Consider the following 19,318-nt stretch of genomic DNA (forward strand, 5'->3'; position numbering starts at 1 on the left):
TAGAGTTTTTTTCCAGTTACTATTCCTTACATTTTTGTCTTGGTGGTTTGTGGCATGGGGTTATTATCTATTATATTTTTGTCCCCGGCCATCTGTTGTACTCCAAGCTGATGTCATTTAGATAGGAGTCAACAGGGTGATTAGGGAGAGCCGCCGAGGAGCGGGGGCGCCATTTGCGTATCAAGAGGGTGCCAACCTCCGCTGTCAGGTAGGAGAGAGATATAGGGCCCTATAGGGACAAATAGGTTTGTGACCCTCTACCTGACATTGGAACGACTCTCTAGTGTTTGTGGCTGGATTTTGAAAATCAGCATTAAGCCTATTTTTGTTTGCCTGTTTTTAGATACACGGCTCAGCAGACAGTATCACACAGGATAGGATTAGGTACACAGCTCAGCAGACAGTATCACACAGGATAGGATTAGGTACACAGCTCAGCAGACAGTATCACACAGGAGAGGATTAGACACATGGCTCAGCAGACAGTATCACACAGGATAGAATTAGATACACGGCTCAGCAGACAGTATCACACAGGATAGGATTAGATACACGGCTCAGCAGACAGTATCACACAGGATAGGATTAGATACACGGCTCAGCAGACAGTATCACACAGGATAGGATTAGGTACACGGCTCAGCAGACAGTATCACACAGGATAGGATTAGCTACACGGCTCAGCAGACAGTATCACACAGGAGAGGATTAGATACACGGCTCAGCAGACAGTATCACACAGGATAGAATTAGATACACGGCTCAGCAGACAGTATCACACAGGAGAGGATTAGATGCACTGCTCAGCAGTCAGTATCACACAGGAGAGGATTAGATGCACTGCTCAGCAGTCAGTATCACACAGGATAGGATTAGATACACGGCTCAGCAGACAGTATCACACAGGATAGGATTAGATACACGGCTCAGCAGACAGTATCACACAGGATAGGATTAGATACACGGCTCAGCAGTCAGTGTCACACAGGATAGGATTAGATACACGGCTCAGCAGGCAGCGTCACACAGGAGAGGATTAGATACACGGCTCAGCAGTCAGTATCACAGGATAGGATTAGATACACGGCTAAGCAGTCAGTATCACACAGGATAGGATTAGATACACGGCTCAGCAGTCAGTATCACACAGGAGAGGATTAGATACACGGCTCAGCAGTCAGTATCACACAGGAGAGGATTAGATACACGGCTCAGCAGACGGTATCACACAGGAGAGGATTAGATACACGGCTCAGCAGTCGGTATCACACAGGAGAGGATTAGATACACGTCTCAGCACTCAGTATCACACAGGATAGGATTAGATACACGGCTCAGCAGTCAGTATCACACAGGATAGGATTAGATACACGGCTCAGCAGTCAGTATCACACAGGATAGGATTAGATACACGGCTCAGCAGACAGTATCACACAGGAGAGGATTAGATACACGGCTCAGCAGTCAGTATCACACAGGAGAGGATTAGATACACGGCTCAGCAGTCAGTATCACACAGGATAGGATTAGATACACGGCTCAGCAGTCAGTATCACACAGGAGAGGATTAGATACACGGCTCAGCAGTCAGTATCACACAGGATAGGATTAGATACACGGCTCAGCAGTCAGTATCACACAGGATAGGATTAGATACACAGCTCAGCAGTCAGTATCACACAGGATAGGATTAGATACACAGACAATAGGACTGAGCTGTGCAGACTCCTCACCCCCCACTGCTGCAGGAGCTGAGACAACTCACTGCTGTGTGTGTGCAAGTGAGAGAGGCGTTCACAAGGCGGCTGCTGGCTCTTCATCCCTCCCCCCTCGATAATTACCTCACTGCTCTTTCCTCCCATTTTTGACACCCCCCACCCGCGTCCCGCCGGGACCCTATTTTTCCAGCATTGCACAGAGCCGCCACGCCCCCCCTTGCACCGCACCATCCTCGCCCTCCCAGATAGACCCACCGCAGCCTGCAATGAAGTGGCTGGCTGTGTGTTCTGTGTGCACAGGACCTGTGAGAGGGGAGGAGTCAGGGGTCACATGATCAGGGGCCTCAGTGTATGCAGGACTCTGCTGTGCTGGTTGTCATGGTGCTGGATGAGGGGAAGTTTATGTGTGGGGTCAGGAGGGGTTTACAGGGTGGATGTAGCAGAGCCGTGTGTGTACGAGGTGTACGGAGCGGAGCCGCGTGTGTACGAGGTGTGCGGAGTGGAGCCGCGTGTGTACGAGGTGTACGGAGCGGAGCCGCGTGTGTACGAGGTGTACGGAGCAGAGCCGCGTGTGTACGAGGTGTACGGAGCAGAGCCGCGTGTGTACGAGGTGTACGGAGCAGAGCCGCGTGTGTACGAGGTGTACGGAGCAGAGCCGCGTGTGTACGAGGTGTACGGAGCAGAGCCGCGTGTGTACGAGGTGTACAGAGCAAAACCTCACATGTACGAGGTGTATGGAGCCATGTGTGTACGAGGTGTACGGAGCAGAGCCGCGTGTGTACGAGGTGTACAGAGCAAAACCTCACATGTACGAGGTGTATGGAGCCATGTGTGTACGAGGTGTACGGAGCAGAGCCGCGTGTGTACGAGGTGTACGGAGCAGAGCCGCGTGTGTACGAGGTGTACGGAGCAGAGCCGCGTGTGTACGAGGTGTACGGAGCAGAGCCGCGTGTGTACGAGGTGTACGGAGCAAAACCTCACATGTACGAGGTGTATGGAGCCATGTGTGTACGAGGTGTACGGAGCGGAGCCGCGTGTGTATGAGGTGTACGGAGCGTAGCAGTGTGTGTACGAGGTGTACAGAGCAAAGCCTCACATGTACGAGGTGTATGGAGCCACGTGTGTATGAGGTGTATGGAGCAGAGCCGCGTGTGTACGAGGTGTACAGAGCAAAACCTCACATGTACGAGGTGTATGGAGCCATGTGTGTACGAGGTGTACGGAGCGGAGCCGCGTGTGTACGAGGTGTACGGAGCGGAGCCGCGTGTGTACGAGGTGTACGGAGCGTAGCAGTGTGTGTACGAGGTGTACAGAGCAAAGCCTCACATGTACGAGGTGTATGGAGCCACGTGTGTATGAGGTGTATGGAGCAGAGCCGCGTGTGTACGAGGTGTACAGAGCAAAACCTCACGTGTACGGAGCAGAGCCGCGTGTGTACGAGGTGTACGGAGCAGAGCCGCGTGTGTACGAGGTGTACGGAGCAGAGCCGCGTGTGTACGAGGTGTACAGAGCAAAACCTCACATGTATGAGGTGTATGGAGCCATGTGTGTACGAGGTGTACGGAGCGGAGCCGCGTGTGTACGAGGTGTACGGAGCGGAGCCGCGTGTGTATGAGGTGTACGGAGCGGAGCAGTGTGTGTACGAGGTGTACAGAGCAAAGCCTCACATGTACGAGGTGTATGGAGCCACGTGTGTATGAGGTGTATGGAGCGGAGCCGTGTGTTAACGAGGTGTACGGAGCGGAGTCGCATGTGTACGAGATGTGCGTAGCTGAGCCAAGCCACGCGTGTATGTGGTGTACGGAGCGGAGTCTTGTGTGTACTTGGTTTGCGGAGCCACATGTGTATGGGGTATGCGGAGTGGAGCCATATGTTTACGGGATGTACGGAGTGGAGCCAAGTGTGTACGAGGCATACAAATCGGGCTTTTCCCACGGACACAGTACACAGCGGAGCCCCAAGGAGCACTTTAAAAAACGCACATGACGGTCCACCGGAAGTGATGTGCTGGAAGCTGACCAGAAATGAGGTAATTTCATGAGGAGATTGTGACAGAACCAGGAATGCTTCAGATCCATCACCATGTCCTTCTCTGATAGCGCGGACAGCAGGATCGCCTTGGAATCGGGGATGCCGGCCATGTGAGCGGATCATGATATGTCCTGCATCGGGAGGCTCAGGTGGGCATTACAATGGGAGCGGGGCTGCTATAGTATCTTTATAGACTCTTTCTTTCTCTCTCTCTGTTTCTTTCTTTCTCTGTTCTTTCTTTCTCCCTTTTTCTTTCTCATTCTCTGTTGTCTTTCCCTCACTTTTTCTTTCTCTCTCTGTTCTTTCTTTCTCTCTGATCTTTCTATTTTTCTTTCTCTCTCTCTGTTCTTTCTTTCTTTCTCCTCTTTCTTCTCTTTCTTTCTGTTCTTTCTTTCTTTACTTCTTTCTCTCTCTCTGTTCTTTCTGTTCTTTCTTTCCCCTCTTTCTTTCCCTCTGTTCTTTCTTTCATTTTCTCTTTCGTTCTCTTTCTGTACTTTCTTTCCCCTCTTTCTTTCTCTCTATCGCTCTGGTCTTTCTTTCTTTCCCCTCTTTCTTTTTCTTTCCCTGTTCTTTCTTTCTTTTTTTCTCTTTCTCTCTCTATTCTTTCTTTCCCCTTTCTTTCTCTCTCTGTTCTTTCTTTCTTTCCCTTCTTTCTTTTGCTCTTCCTCTGTTCTTTTTTTCTGTCCCCTCTATTTATCTCTCTGTTCTTTCTTTCCCCTCTTTTTTTATTTCGCTTTCTGTTCTTTCTCTCTCTGTTCTTTTTATTTCTTTCTATCTGTTCTCTCTCTATTCTTTCCCCTCTTTCTTTTTCTCTTTCTTTTTCTCTTTCTTTTTCTCTTTCTTTTTCTCTTTCTTTTTCTCTTTCTTTTTCTCTTTCTTTCTTTCTCTCTTTCTTTCTTTCTTTCTTTCCCTTTTCTTTCTCTGTTCTTTCTTTCTCTTTATTTTTCCCTGTTCTTTTTCTCTCTCTTTTCTTTCTTTCTATCTGTTCTTTCTCTCTGTTCTTTTTTCTGTCCCCTCTTTCTTTCTCTCTCTGTTCTTTCTTTCTTTCTCTTTATTTCTTTTTCTCTGTTCTTTCTTTCTTTTCCTTCTTTCCCTCTATGTTCTTTCTTTCCCATGCTTTCTTTCTCTCTGTTCTTTCTTTCCCTCTTTCTTTCTGTCTCTCTCTGTTCTTTCTCTCTCTAATCTTTTTTTCATTCTCTCTGTTCTTTCTCTCCCCTTTTTTCTTTCTATTTCTTTCCCTTCTCTCTGTTCTTTCTCTCTGTTCTTTCTTTACTTCTTTCTTTCTGTCTCTTCTTTCTTTCTCCTCTTTCTCTCTGTTCTTTCTTTCTTTCTCTCCCCTTTCTTTCTCTCTTCCTTTCTCTTTTTCTCTCTGTTCTTTCTTTTTATCTGTTCTCTCTCTGTTCTTTCTTTCCCCTCTTTCTTTCATTCTCCTTTCTTTTTCGCTCTCTCTGTGTTCTTTTATTCTCTCCCCTCTTTCTTTCTCTCTGTGTTCTTTCTTTCTTTCCCCTCTTTCTCTCTGTTCTTTCTTTCCACTTTCTTTCTCTCTGTTCTTTCTTTCCCCTTTCTTTCTCTCTCTGGTCTTTTCTCTCTCTGTCCTTTCATCTCTCACTGTTCTTCCTTTCTCTGTTCTTTCTCTCTCGCTCTCCTTTCTCTCTTTTCTTTTATCTCTCTTTTCTTTTCCTCAGTACCTGTCAGTGTGCCCACAGTACCAGCCATTGTGCCCATAATGCCAGCCACTGTGCCCTCAGTACCATTCAGTGTGATCAGCAGTGCTAAATGGGTGCGGTTGGGCGTGGACATGAGTGTGACTAGTTGTGAAAGGGAATTCTCCCTCAAAATCCGGAACACAGTCCGGACATGTTCCACATGAGAATCCCAATCACTGGAAAAGATCAAAATATCATCCAGATAGATGATCAAAAACTTATCCACAAAGTCACGGAAAATATCATTCATAAAGGATTGGAAGACAGAAGGGGCATTAGTGAGCCAAAAAAGCATCACCAGGTACTCAAAATGTCCCTCTGGAGTATTAAACGTCGTCTTCCATTCATCCCCATGCTTGATGCGAATAAGATTATACGCCCCCTGAGGTCAAGCTTAGTAAACCAGCAGGCACTTTTAACTCTGGAGAATAAATCAGAAATCAGGGGTAACGGGTACTGATATTTAACCGTCATTTTATTAAGGGAACAATATTCAATACATGGCCTTAATGAACCATCTTTCTTGGCCACAAAAAAACAGCACCTAAGGGTGAAGAGGATGGTCTAATATGACGTTTCTCCAATGACTCCTTAATATAAGATCGCATAGCATCATTTTCGGGTACTGATAAGTTGAAAAGCCGACCCTTGGGAAATTTACACCCAGGCATCAACTCAATTGCACAGTCATAACTCCTATGAGGAGGCAAAGACGCAGATTTACTCTCACTAAATACATCAGAAAATTCAGCCAAATAATCAGGAATAACATGAGACTGAGGAGAGGTGGAGAAAACAGGAGTATCCCTAAGAACACACTGACAACCCCAACTCACCACAGACACAGATTTCCAATCCAAAACTGGATTATGAGTTTGAAACCAGGGAAAACCCAGAACAATAGTATCAAGCAGATTGTGCAGCACCAAAAATTTTCAATTTTCTTGGTGGTCTGGGGCAACTCGCATTATCACCTGGGTCCAAAACTGAGGTTTATTCTCTGCCAAAGGAGTAGCATCAATACCCCTCAAAGGAATAGGCGTATCATGAGGAAACCACAATGTTTAGCAAAGTCCAAATCCATGAGATTCAAAGCTTCTCCTGAATCTACAAAAGCCTTAGCGGAAAATGTGGATAAGGAGCAGATCAGAGTAATTGCCAAAAGAAACTTAGGTTGAACATTGCCCACAGCAAATGTGTGTGCAAAACGTTTCTCTCATTTAGGGCAGACAGAAATAGTATGAGAGGTGTCTCCACAGAAAAAACACAGCTTATTACGCCTTCTAAACTCCTGACGTTGCGCCCTAGACAAAACCATATCACATTGCATAGGTTCAGACGTATGTTCAAAAGATGGCAATGCCACTCGTGTAGTTTTACGTTAACATAAATGCCGATCAACTTGAATGGCTAGTGACAGAATCAGGGCTCTGGAGTCGGAGTCGTGGAGTCGGTGCTCATTTTGGTGGAGTCGGAGTTGGAGTCGGTATAAAATGGACCGACTCCTAAAATATATAATAAATTGGGTACAGTAGTTCAATGCAGAATGTGCTGAATATTTTTTCATAGGAATTTGGGAAAGTTATGAAATGTCCTATAAATGGTTGTTCTATTCCTGATCTAAGGCTACATTCACACAGCATTTTTGCTGCGTTTTTTGTGGATACGTTTTTCAGCTGGAAAAGCCGATCAGATTTTTAAAACACCGCATCACCTGAAAGGTTTTTGAGCTCATAGATAATGTTTTCAATATCAAAAGCAGATTAGAAATCTGCTCTATCTATCCATTTATCCATATCTGTCTCCATATCTTATCTGTACCAAAAAGAATGAAAGCCGGGTAGCACACAGACTAAGGGTACGTGCACACGCTGCGGAATCCGCTGCGGATTAATCCGCACGGATTTTGCAAAAACCGCAGATAATCCGCAGGTCCAAAGACCTGCGGATTATCTGCGGTTTTGCCTGCGGTTTGGTCCTGCGGATTCACTATCTCCACAATGGTGGAGATAGGAACCCGCAGCGGTTTCCGCAGAAAGAATTGACATGCAATTCTTTCTGCGGATTCAAAACCGCAGCAAATCCGCGCGGTTTTTTCCGCAGCGTCGGCACAGCGTTTTTTTTTTCCCATTCAAATGAATGGTACTGTACACCGCAGCTAAAACTGCTGCGTGTCCGCAGCGGCCAAAACCGCTGCGGAAACGCAGCGGAATCCGCAGCGTGTGCACACAGCCTAACACTTCCTGCCAGGCAAAGGAGGAGGAAAGAGCGTCTCAAACATCATTAACAAGATATTTTGTAAGTGACAAAGTTACTGTAACAATGACAGCAGATATGTCTAAAAGACAGCTCATACAGCTTGTTGTGAAGGACGGTGTACCATTATCATTATTTGCACGACCAGCTTTTACAGCTCTTAATGGAGAAATGGCCCCCAAACTTGCTGTGTTGTGCACACGCTGCAGCTGGCAAAAAGAGATAGTCTGCAAGAGGGACATGCAGGAAATCTGATTGGAAAAGTGAGGAAATTGGTTTTTGCCGCCAGAACCCCTAAAATTGATTCCATCTTGAAGAAAGGTGCTGGAAAAAGGCAATTGTTGATCAACTAAAACCGTTTCTTATAGATATGGCGAACCCTCAGGTAACCCTAAATGAAGGTCAATGGACACAGGTGGCTGAATTGAAGGAATTGCTTAATCACCCATTTACTGTGACTAAAAAATTACAAGCTGACGATTTAACTCCTGGCATTTTCATGAGGGAGCGGAAGAACTTGCTATTTTGCTGTTTAATCACAGATGGCATTTCTGCTTCAATGAAACGGAGAGAGACACAGCTATTGGAAAATAAAATTTTTCTGGCAGCTGTTTATGTGGACCCAAGTCATCTTATACAGCTTGATGATCAACACTTACTAAAGGAAAAGAAGCTCTGACTGAGGTAGCAGTTAGGATGAGTGGCCTACAGGAGGACTGCCAGGCGCAAGAGGACTTGGGTCCTGACAGTGCTACTGCTGCCATATCTTCATCCTCATCAGATGAGGAGTTTGACTTTGACAAGCATTTGTATGACATGGAGCAGGCAAAGCGTTGCTGCAAGGAAAAAGATTTCACTCCGTCTCCTATAGCAAGCAGATTGACCATATTTCAGCAAAATGTTTCACTTGTTCTCAAAGAAATAGAAAAATTCAACCGTTCATCAAAACTGACTGTGCATGAGGCAATTCCTTTATACCCAGAAATTGTTAGAGATGTTGCCCATGTGGTTACGGCTTTGCCTCCAACCCAAGTTACTGTAGAGAGGTTGTTCTCTAGCCTTAAGATTATTAGGTCAGATTTGAGGTAATCTATGAAGGAGGATCTGATGGAGGCAATTTTATTTCTTAGAACAAATTCATAGACTGCACAAATGTTATTTAGTATGTTTTTGTTGAAAACTGTTTTTTGCCACTTATAGTTTATTACATAGTGTTATATACACACTGTGAGAATCATGTGGGAATAGTGGATGAGGGCAGCTATATCTCGCCCAGATACCTTTCCTATGTGGCCTAGTCTGGTCAGTATATCACCTGGTTACTAATGAATAATGGGAGGCGGATATAAAAGGATGCCAGGTCGTTGTGTGAGTGTCTCAGCCTGGGAACACAGAGAGCCTGTCTGTGTGAGAGACACGTGAGTGGAAGCAGTGCCCACTGCAACTGTGGTTTCGCTGGACGGGAGAAGCCCGCCAGTTGGTAGTTAGGTTGTACCTTGTTTAGTTAGTGCCGGACAGGCAAGGATTTGTTTTATGTTTTTTTCTTAATGCATTGCTTTCACCATTAATAAACCTGACCCAGTGTCAGTTATACCTGGACCCCGGCTGTGCGCCTGAGTTTCATGCTGAACGCACGGGACCTTTGACCCCAGCAAAGGCGATCCCGGAGTGTTTTATCACATTGTGGTGGAGGATGCGGGCATCACGTTGGAAGCATGAGCATGGAGGACGTGGTGAAAGCGCTGGTACAGTCCACGGGCGTCCAGCAAGAAGCTAATCGGGTGATGATGGCCCAGCTGAAGGAGTTGGTGGACATGACAACTACCGATCGTTCGCTTCTCCAGCAGGTGGCGCAGCGCCTGGCAAGCTTACCTGAGGTTAACCTGGAAGCAGAGTCGAGAGTGATTCACGTGAGTCGGTATTGGCAGAAGATGACGACCGAAGATGACATCGAGGCATACCTGACCACGTTTGAACGGACGGCGGTGCGAGAAAAATGGCCGAAGGCACGATGGGCCGGCCTGATTGCCCCGTTTCTTTCCGGTGAGGCCCAAAAGGCTTATTATGACTTAGAGCCTGAAGCTGCGCAGGACTTTGACAAACTGAAAGTCGAGATCTTGGCCCGGCTGGGAATGACGACCGCTGTCCGTGCACAGAGAGTGCATCAATGGACTTATCAGCCGGATAAACCACCGCGGTCACAGATGTTCGACCTGATCCACGTGACGAAGAAGTGGCTGCAACCCACATTGTGTCGGACAGAGGAGTCCAGTTTGTTTCCAGATTTTGGAGAGCTTTGTTCCAAACTGGGAATTCAGTTATCTTTCTCCTCTGCATTTCATCCTCAGACCAATGGGCAGACTGAGAGAACAAACCAGACTTTGGAATCCTATTTGAGAGGTTTCATATCTGCTCATCAGGATGACTGGGTCTCATTTTTGCCCTTGGCCGAATTTGCGCTAAACAATAGGGCTAGTTCTGCCACTTTGATGTCGCCCTTTTTCTGTAACTTTGGGTTTCATCCTCGATTTTCTTCAGGGCAGGTGGAATCTTCGGCCTGCCCAAGTGTGGATTCTGTGGTAGAGAGAATGCAGCAGATTTGGGACCAAGTGGTGGATAAGTTGTCCCACTCTCAGGAAAAAGCCCAACGGTTTTCGAACCTGCATAGGACCATTGGTCCCCGGTTTAAAGTGGGTGATATGGTTTGGTTGTCTTCAATGAATATTCCTATGAATATTGCGTCTCCAAAATTCAAGCCAAGATTCATTGGACCTTACAAGATTTTGGAAATCCTTATCCCGGTTCTTTCCGTTTGGCTCTTCCAGTTACGTTTAAGATTCATAATGTGTTCCATAAATCCTTGTTGAAGAGGTTTGTAGAGCCAGTAGTTCCCATGGCGGTGCCTCCTGACCCTGTATTGGTTAAAGGTAATTTGGAGTATGAGGTAGAGAAAATATTGGATTCTCGTTTGGCTAGACGGAGACTCCAGTACCTAGTCAAATGGAAGGGTTATGGCCAGGAGGGTAATTCTTGGGTCTCTGCTTCTGACATTCATGCCGAAAGATTGGTTCGTGCTTTTCACCGGGCCCATCCTGACCGGCCTGGTGGCGTGGATGAGGGTTCGGTGACCCCTCCTCAAGGGGGGGTACTGTTGTGAATTCTCTCTCTGGCTTCCCTCTGGTGATTACTGAAGATAGTGGAGCTGGTCAGATTTAGAGTTCTCTTTCTGGGCTCCCTCTGGTGGTTACTGGAGGAAGTGGAGCTGATTTGATTGACAGAGGCTTGCCACCTGATAATGAGGAAGACGACTCGAGATGTGGGGTTTCTGATTGAGATTTAAGACAGCTGACTCCCTCTATCCCTGCTGGTGATTTTCTTCCTGTGCCTCCTGAGGTCTGATGTCTCCTGCTCTTTCCCTGCATGTTCAGCTAAGTGGTTCATTTGCTATTCTGTTTGCATTTGATCTGGTTTTGTTTATCTCTGCTTTGTGCAGGTCAGCTAGCTCCGGCTGGGGCTGTGCTGAATCACCGCCCATATGTTACTGCATGTGCCAGTTTGTTTTGTCCCTTTTATATTGGTCTCTTTTTGCTTTGCTTTCAGAATATACCAGAGTGCTGATATAGGGGGGGCGAAGTCGTGCGACTTCAGTGTTTTTGTGCATCAGACGTGTTGGATTTTTTTGCAGGATCAGGGGTCTGCATTCGCTTAGTTACCAACCTCTCTGGTTTTCTGTGGCTTAGCCAGGCCTGCTATCCTCCTCGGTGACCCATTCATAACAGTGGTGCTCATAGCAGATCGGCTATGATAACCACAGGAGTTTTCTGCAGATCCTAGGTTACCATGCCAACCCATCGGCACCCAGCATTCATGTGACAGGGGCGCCGACGAGGGGAGTTAGTGACGCACTTCCGGTGTGACCATGTTAAATGCCGCTAACAGAGTTTAACAGTCGCATTTAACATCTTAACAGCCGCGGATGGATTGTGATACCATCCGCAGCTGGTAGGGGCACATGATGCTGATCAGATCAGCTGTCATGTGCTTGAAAACATGCGAGCTCAGTGCAGGAGCCAGCATGGGGTGCATCGACACGATTGATGTACAGTATATACATATATAATTGGTCATGAAGGGGTTAACGTTATCAATACATGTGCAAGAAACGTCCACCCGCAATTTTACAGTGTGTGTCCGGTGTCAGTTCTTCTACTGTGTGATAAAGAGCCACGATGTCTGCGACTGAAGATGGGAGAATACAGTGTACACACAGGGCTCTGCAAACACATGGCTCTGCATACACAAGGCTCTGCAAGCACGGTTCCGTACACACAGGGCTCCGAACACACACGGCTCCAAACCCACGGGTCCGCACACACAGGGCTCCATGCAAATGGCTCTATACACAGGGCTTCGTACACACATGGCTCCGCACACACAAAGCTCCATACACCTTGTACACACGCAGTTCTGCTCCATACACATCATACACATGCAGCTCTGCTCCATACACCTTGTGCACACACAGCTCTGCTCCATAAACCTCGTACACATGCGACTCTGCTCCATACACATGCAGCTCCACTCCATACACCTTGTGCACACACAGCTCCACACCGTACACCTCGTACACATTCGGCTCTGCTCCATACAGATGCAGCTCCGCTCCATACACCTTGTGCACATGCACTCCGCTCCGTACACCTCGTACACGCAGCTCAGTTCAGTACAACTCGTACATACACGGCTCTGCTCTGTACGCCTTGTACACACGCAGCTCTGTTCCGTACATCTCGTACTGTTCACTTCGTACACCTCGAACACACATGGCAACGCTCCGTACAAACACACTGCTCTGCTCCATACAAACACGAGACTCCTTTCCGTAAACACACACGCCTCCGCTCTGTGTAATAACCCACAGGTACGGAGGATGTCGCCACAGATCTGAGGCAGACCAAGAGTTAAAGGTTTATTTACAGGGATATTCACTCCATGCAGGGAGGGGCAAAAGGGGGATAATTGCAACACGTTAAAGGTAATAGGGTAGTTAAAGAGATAATCGTAGGCAGGAATAAACTTATCAGTCTGTAGAAGGCTTGATTGAAGGGTGTACTTCTCCGTTGGCACCGTCAACAGCAGCATTTGCAGACTCTCAAGTCTCTGTCCACGATGAAGAGATAGCCTCCAGGGAAAACAACAGGATGCTGGGCGGTGAGAGGGGGTCCTGCTCTCACCACTCTTACTTACAAGTTCACACTCAGTACGTGTCACCACAGGGACAGTGCCGCGCTCCTTGGTCAGTCCAGATAATTCTCTCAGGGGCTCAGGTCTGTCACTATGCACTCCGGGCCTGCACGCACTAGCAACCATCTATGACTTGTCAGGGGAGTCTCCTCTGGTCACGGAGGCTGGCGGGTCCATGTTCGAACAAAGGGCGCTCACCGCATACTGTCTGTCTGTCTCAGACCTCAGCAGGAGGGCTCTTTCTGGAACGCGGTGCAGCTGACAGCTCTCTCTTGCGCGCTGTACTTTCCCGCCCTGACTCTGCTCTGCTTCCCGCGCATCCCCTTCTAACAGGTCACTGCCCCCCCGCAGTCACATGGAAGAGTCAGTTCTGATAACCTTCCCCAGGAAATGCTGCTGCCTGGCCAGGTGGTCCCGGACACTAAGCAGGAGAGGTAACCCCATATAAGTTCCTCCTTCTCTTCACCCCCTTACATTTGTACACCTCAGTGCTCTGCTCCGTGCACTGGCTCCACTCCGTACACCTCATGCACACACGGCTCCGCGCCATACACCTCATTCACACACGGCTCTGCTCCGTACACCTCGTAAACACACGGCTCCGCTCCATACACCTCATACACACACGGCTCCGCTCCGTACACCTCGTACACACACGGCTCCGCTCCATACACCTCATACACACACGGCTCCGCTCCGTACACCTCATACACACACGGCTCCGCTCCGTACACCTCGTAAACACACGGCTCCGCTCCATACACCTCATACACACGCGGCTCCGCTCCGTACACCTCGTAAACACACGGCTCCGCTCCATACACCTCATACACACACGACTCCGCTCCGTACACCTCATACACACACGGCTCCGCTCCGCACACCTCATACACACACGGCTCCGCTCCGTACACCTCGTACACACACGGCTCCGCTCCGTACACCTCGTACACACGCGGCTCTGCTCCGTACACCTCATACACACACGGCTCCGCTCCGTACACCTCATACACACACGGCTCCGCTCCGTACACCTAATACACACACGGCTCCACTTCGTACACCTCGTACACACACGGCTCCGCTCCGTACACCTCGTACACACACGGCTCCGCTCCGTACACCTCCTACACACACTGCTCTACTCCGTACACCTCGTACACACGCGGCTCCGCTCCGTACACCTCGTACACACACGGCTCCGCTCCGCACACCTCCTACACACACGGCTCCGCTCCGTACACCTCCTACACACACGGCTCTACTCCGTACACCTCCTACACACACAGCCCTGCTACATCCCCCCTGTAAACCCCTCCTGACCTCAAACATAAACTTCCCCTCATCCAGCACCATGACAACCAGCACAGCAGAGTCCTGCATACACTGAGGCCACTGATCATGTGACCCCTGACTCCTCCCCTCCTGTGACCTCATCACAGATCCTGTGTGCACAGAGCAGCCATATATGTGGAGTGCGGCTCTGCGGGTGGAGGTCGGTGCTGGAGGCTCCATTATTCTCTATGTGGAGTGCGGGTGTAGGTCGGTGCTGGAGGCTCCATTATTCTCTATGTGGAGTGCGGCTCTGCGGGTGGAGGTCGGTGCTGGAGGCTCCATTATTCTCTATGTGGAGTGCGGCTCTGCGGGTGGAGGTCGGTGCAGGAGGCTCCATTATTCTCTATGTGGAGTGTGGCTCTGCGGGTGGAGGTCGGTGCTGGAGGCTCCATTATTCTCTATGTGGAGTGCGGCTCTGCGGGTGGAGGTCGGTGCTGGAGGCTCCATTATTCTCTATGTGGAGTGCGGCTCTGCGGGTGGAGGTCGGTGCTGGAGGCTGCATTATTCTCTATGTGGAGTGCGGCTCTGCGGGTGGAGGTCGGTGCTGGAGGCTCCATTATTCTCTATGTGGAGAGCAGCTCTGCGGGTGGAGGTAGAGAATAATGGAGCCTCCAGCACCTACCTCCACCCGCAGAGCAGCACTCCACATAGAGAATAATGGAGCCTCCAGCACCTATGTGGAGTGCTGCTCTGCGGGTGGAGGTCGGTGCTGGAGGCTCCATTATTCCCTATGTGGAGAGCAGCTCTGCGGGTGGAGGTCGGTGCTGGAGGCTCCATTATTCTCTATGTGGAGTGTGGCTCGGCGGGTGGAGGTCGGTGCCTCCATTATTCTCTATGTGGAGTGCGGCTCTGCGGGTGGATGTCGGTGCTGGAGGCTCCATTATTCTCTATGTGGAGTGTGGCTCGGCGGGTTGAGATCGGTGCCTCCATTATTCTCTATGTGGAGTGTGGCTCTGCGGGTGGAGGTCGGTGCTGGAGGCTCCATTATTCTCTATGTGGAGTGCGGCTCTGCAGGTGGAGGTCGGTGCCGGAGGCTCCATTATTCTCTATGTGGAGTGTGGCTCTGCGGGTGGAGGTTGGTGCTGGAGGCTCCATTATTCTCTATGTGGAGTGCGGCTCTGCGGGTGGAGGTCGGTGCCGGAGGCTCCATTATTCTCTATGTGGAGTGCGGCTCTGCGGGTGGAGGTTGGTGCTGGAGGCTCCATTATTCTCTATGTGGAGTGCAGCTCTGCGGGTGGAGGTCGGTGCCGGAGGCTCCATTATTCTCTATGTGGAGTGCGGCTCTGCGGGTGGAGGTCGGTGCCGGAGGCTCCATTATTCTCTATGTGGAGTGCGGCTCTGCGGGTGGAGGTCGGTGCTGGAGGCTCCATTATTCTCTATGTGGAGTGCAGCTCTGCGGGTGGAGGTCGGTGCCGGAGGCTCCATTATTCTCTATGCGGAGTGCGGCTCTGCGGGTGGAGGTCGGTGCTGGAGGCTCCATTATTCTCTATGTGGAGTGCGGCTCTGCGGGTGGAGGTCGGTGCCGGAGGCTCCATTATTCTCTATGTGGAGTGTGGCTCTGCGGGTGGAGGTCGGTGCCGGAGGCTCCATTATTCTCTATGTGGAGTGCGGCTCGGCAGGTGGAGGTCGGTGCTGGAGGCTCCATTATTCTCTATGTGGAGTGCAGCTCTGTGGGTGGAGGTCGGTGCTCGAGATTCCTCATTACTGGGCGTGGGGGACATTAACCCCTTCAGCACTGAGGAGACTCTTTTGGGGTCCCTGTGTGATGTGAACAGTGATGTAACAGCTGTGGACAGAAGCTCAGACTGATTAGATACACTGTCGTCTATTGGATGTTTCTGGTAAACAGCGTTTCCCCTTGTATAGAGATTTTGGGGTCTCCGCCCTATAACAAGCATCGTAGAGTTCCCCATGTGACATCTACCCCCAAATTCCTGTGGCTCCTGTCAATGATTTGCTTAGTGCTTTTTTTTCTGGTCATAGTAAATACAAGTCAGATTGGGAACTTCAGACGTCTATAATGGGGGACGTGTCGCTTGGTAACGAGGGGAGAGACGCAGGATGGAAACATTTCCCATAAGAATAGTGACCCCAATAACGTTGTACTGAGACTCGAGCACACGACCTTGTGCCGTTACACAATTTGTGGTAAATGTTCCTCCGTAACATTATAGGAGCTCCTATCCTTATAGTGAGCCCCTGCCGTGACATCCACGAGAAACCACAGAATTCAGGAACTTCAGTGGGGACATTCCGGTTTGTTCACTCTCCATGACTGAAGCAAGGGACATGTCTGTGGTCACTGGGCCGGGCTGTCTCTCCTGTAACTATAGATTATGGAGCTGACACTGTCATTTTTAGGTGTTGGGGATTGTGCGATCACAAAGCCGCTGATGGGTGTTACAATTGTTAGACTAGGTTCACATTGCGTTTAGTAGAATCCGTTTAATGGATCCGTTAAACGTGTGTGCTGAAATTAGCCAAATTTTGTCTAAATTTGTCCTTGCGTTAACGCGTGTGACTGTGTTATGTCATTTTGATGACCGTTCCTGAAGAAGCCTTCAGGCACTGTCAATGAAGTTGTTCATTGTGTTTTTTCTCGTTTTTTTTTTTTTGTTTTTACTTTTGTCTGCGTCGTGTGTGGGTGGACACACATTCTCCATTTTTGGAAGCATTGAGTGAGCTTCTGCTGCAAGCAAGATGTTTGTGCCTCAGCTTGTTAGATTTCGCTTGATGCAGTTGCGACGTCGTCAGAGAAGGCGTATTTCCCAAAGGAGATATTGGATTCATGAAGTGAATTTTTTTCCAGAATACATATGGTGCCTTTCACACCTGTATCTTCGGCTTTGGGATCATCCCTTTAAGTTTCAGCGTTATCTTTGGATGTCCATCGAAACATTTGATATTCTTCTCTCGCATGTGAAAGATGAGATGCGTCATCAACGCAGCACTTTCCGGGAAAGTATTTCTGCGCAAGAACGTATAGGCTATGTGCCCACGTAGCATTTTAAAACGCACAGTGAAAACCGGACTCCTTCCCAGAAATCGCGGGTTTTTTTCTGCGCAATTTTACCACGATTCTGTTAGCGATTTTGCCGCCATTTTCTAAAGGACTTTCCTAGCGATTTGAAGCATCGCTTAGAAAGTGATTGACAGGTTGGTTACACTCGTCAAACATAGTGTTTGACAAGTGTGAGCAGCTTTTTACTATTGAGGCTGCCTATGCGGCATCAATAGTAAAAGATAGAATGTGAAAAATGATTAAAAAAAAAAAAAAAAATCGGGGTATATTTACCTTCCGACGTCCCGCGCAGTCTCAGCGACGCTCCTGTTCCCAGCGATGCCTTGCGAGACCTGTGATGACGTTGGTCTCGCCTTGCTATAGCGATCTCACGAGACCACATCATCACAGGACCTTGCTGCAAGGCATTACTGGGAGCGCTTAGGCCGGGAATGCAGCGCGGGACGTCGGAAGGTAAATATACCCCGATTTTTTTTATTTTTTTTTTTTATTCTTTTTTTTTACAGGGGTATGGTACCCAGGACCTGGAGGACAGTCTCCTCTCCTCCACACCGTGGGTACCAACCGCACATGTGATGCTTAACTTCCCGCATGGTGGGCATAGCCACATGCGGGAAGTAAGCGATTCTCATGGATTCCTATAGGTGCGGAATCGCAGCAATTCTTTGCGATTCCGCACAAAAGAATGAGCATGCTGCGATTTTTTTCTGCGATGCGATTCCGCCGCGGAAAAAAGCGCAGCATTAGCATATCGTGTGGAATGCCATAGGAATGCATGGGGGGTGTTCTGTACACTATTTTTAAACGTTTTCACGCCAAAAATCGCGGCAAAAACGCATCGTGGGCACACAGCCTTACTGGTGACCTTGAAGTAATTTTCCTTTTATATCTTTACATTGTGCCAATGGTAAAGACAGGATGTAATTTATCGTTGTGTATGTCTTATTTTCTACACGTAGCCAACTGTCCTAGTGCATTTTCAGTTGCCTTTCTGTTTGTTGTAGGACAAAATCTGTACCATATGCCCATAGTCATAATATTTTGTTTTTGTCGATACCTGGCTACGGGAGAAATTTTTGCGTCGCTGCATTTCCAATTTCAGCTGGGGAAATCGACCATTTGCCAACTTGTTCGGGAAACCTGTGATGTTATTTGGAATAAATTACAAAAAGCAAAACTTCTTTCCTGCATGCTGACCGACGCAAGAAGCCTAACCAATCAGATTGAAGATCTGGAGTTGGTAATGTATGAGGAAAAATACGACATAGTAGGAATAACTGCGACATGGTTAGACAACAGCTATGACTGGGCGGCTAACTTGCAAGGATATGATTTGTTTAGGATGGATCGTAAAAAAAGGAAAGGGGGTGGGGTCTGTCTATATATAAAGCCCACACTAAGAGAAGATATACAAGAGGGAAATGAAGAGGTGGAGTCTCTATGGGTGGAGATACAAGGAGAGAAAAGTAATAAAATCCTCATAGGGGTTTGTTATAAGCCACCAAATATAACAGAAACCACTGAAAATGTATTATTGAAACAAATAGACAAAGCAGCAAATCACAATGAGGTGATTATTATGGGGGACTTCAACTACCCCGACATAGACTGGGAAACTGAAACCTGCGGATCTCAGAAAGGAAACCAATTTCTGTCAGTGACCAAGGATAATTATCTGTCACAACTTGTGCAGGGCCCAACTAGAGGGACAGCCCTTCTGGACTTAATTTTAAGCAACAGGCCAGATAGAATAACAGAAGTACGAGTCGATGGGCACCTAGGGAACAGTGACCACAATATAATACAATTCCACTTGTCCTTCAGTAAGGTGCCCTGGAAGGGGGTTACGAAAACGCTGAATTTCAGGAAAGCAAAGTTTGATCAGCTTAGAGAGGACCTTCGCCGAATTGATTGGGACAATGTCCTCAAAAATAGGAGCACAGAAAATAAATGGGAAATATTTAAATCAGTTTTACACACCCACTTCGAGCTAGCCATACCGTACA

At 48.3% G+C, this 19,318-nt stretch overlaps 1 protein-coding gene across 5 annotated transcripts in view; it reads left to right on the plus strand.

The window, feature by feature from the left end:
• The window catches only part of LOC141047275 (uncharacterized), an 841,567-nt gene that overhangs the window by 80,855 nt on the left and 741,394 nt on the right, over positions 1-19,318 (plus strand). Inside the window, exon 1 of one of the 5 annotated variants that reach the window (XM_073542301.1) lies at positions 14,117-14,552. The exons of 3 other annotated variants lie outside the window; for them this stretch is intronic. In XM_073542301.1, coding sequence (XP_073398402.1) covers positions 14,424-14,552 — 129 coding nt within the window. In that variant the 5' untranslated portion in view covers positions 14,117-14,423. Of the gene's footprint in view, positions 1-14,116; positions 14,553-19,318 lie in introns of those variants that run through there. One more of the 5 variants, XM_073542292.1, reaches the window with a different exon arrangement.

The sequence above is a fragment of the Dendrobates tinctorius genome, unplaced genomic scaffold (assembly GCF_039654945.1).
Source record: "Dendrobates tinctorius isolate UK_male_01 unplaced genomic scaffold, ASM3965494v1 ptg000126l, whole genome shotgun sequence".
NCBI classification, from domain to species: Eukaryota; Metazoa; Chordata; class Amphibia; order Anura; family Dendrobatidae; genus Dendrobates; species Dendrobates tinctorius.